This window comes from Chrysochloris asiatica, unplaced genomic scaffold (assembly GCF_000296735.1).
Source record: "Chrysochloris asiatica unplaced genomic scaffold, ChrAsi1.0 scaffold00038, whole genome shotgun sequence".
NCBI lineage: Eukaryota > Metazoa > Chordata > Mammalia > Afrosoricida > Chrysochloridae > Chrysochloris > Chrysochloris asiatica.
Genome location: NW_006408556.1, coordinates 3,188,339 through 3,189,757, shown reverse-complemented (window position 1 = coordinate 3,189,757; position 1,419 = coordinate 3,188,339). Strand labels below are relative to the sequence as shown.

General features: G+C 44.5%; 1 protein-coding gene across 1 annotated transcript in view; it reads right to left on the bottom strand.

Annotated features, from left to right (window-relative positions):
* SNRPC (small nuclear ribonucleoprotein polypeptide C) overlaps window positions 1-972 on the bottom strand; it is a 29,792-nt gene extending 28,820 nt beyond the window's left edge. Inside the window, exons 1-2 of the mRNA XM_006860384.1 lie at window positions 855-972; window positions 487-529 (exon numbers count right to left, since the gene is read on the bottom strand). Coding sequence (XP_006860446.1) covers window positions 487-529; window positions 855-862 — 51 coding nt within the window. The 5' untranslated portion in view covers window positions 863-972. The remainder of the gene's footprint in view (window positions 1-486; window positions 530-854) is intronic.
* Window positions 973-1,419: the final 447 nt, after the last annotated feature.

The following is a 1,419-nucleotide window of genomic DNA, read 5'->3' as shown; positions in this document are numbered from 1 at the left end:
GGTCAACCATTCGAAATCAAAAGATCGGCTTTTACACAAGGACAAAATTCAGATGGTTGGGAAAGAAGAAAGAATGGAAACAAGTAACACAGTGATGGAGTGAGGTAAGTGATGTTATGTTGAAAGGACAGCAATCATTGAGATGAAATGATCTGTAGAATGCAAAACTGATGATATGCTCTGTAAACCTTCACTCAATTCACAATAAACACCTTGGATTATTTTCTTCAAGCAACAACCCTAAAACCTCAGCAGGCTGAAAAGGACGAACTCAAACCTAAAGAGACATCTTAGGGCTCCTGGTGTAGCATAGCACTGTAGTATCAGCACTGGACTGTTAAATACAAGGCTGGCTGTCGAAACCTACGAGTTGCTCCTTGGAAACCCTATACAGGGTCGCTATGAATCGGGCACATAGTAACAACAACAAAAGACATCTTATGAAACATACGACTTTTAAATACTGTTGATAAGAAAACCACTTACAGAGTCATGGGTGAGGTATGTATCGCAGTAGTCACAATAAAACCTGGAAAGAGAAAAAAGAGAAAATGACAACCAACTAACCGATGCCCATTCACCGAAGTACTTGTCACTGACGGTCAAAAGACACCAAAACAAAATCACTAGACTTATACTTTTCTAAAGTCGTCAAATAAAGCGTCTCTAACAGAAATCATTGTTTTGAGCGATTCGACCTCCACACTCAAATACGAGTGTTTATAATGCCCAGTCTTTCCTCCAATTCTCTCCCTGCCCTAAAGCTTTCAGGAGCTAGAACTCGTTCTCTGTACCTCCACAAGACCACAGGTAGCGGCTGCGACCACCCCCCCAGATTTCGGGTCCCCACTCACTTGGGCATGATGCTCGGCCGGCCGTTTGCTACCCCGTTCTAGGCCGCCCGGAAATGACACGCGCTACAAGCGACGACGCCGCGGAATCGACGACACAAGTGCGACGATTTCACAAGCCTGGACCGCCCAATCGGCTTGCAGAACTGCGCCGCGGCGCCATCTGCTGATGAGGGAGGAGCCTGGTTTGTCTTTTCCGCTCCCCCCCACCACTTTATCTAGCAAGGCGGGAGTGTTACGGGTGCCTACGAGGTTCATCTCGCTAGTTTAATCTCGGCTCTGGACTTTTTCGGATGCAAGTTATCTCAACAAGTAGCTCTAGATTCCTTGCCGTGTGCTTAGTACTGCTGAGAAAAAAAGCAGTGAATAAAACAGACAAAAGTCCCTGCCCTCATAGAGTGAGATTCTAGTGCGGAAAGATAGATAATATAATTGATTAGATGAAGCCAGGTGCTGTGGAAGAAAAACAAACTGGAAGCGAAGAGTTGAATTTAAAATAAGATGATTACGGAAAGTTTACCAAGAAAGCGTTAAGGGGCAAACCATGTCACATAATATCTCTTTTTTA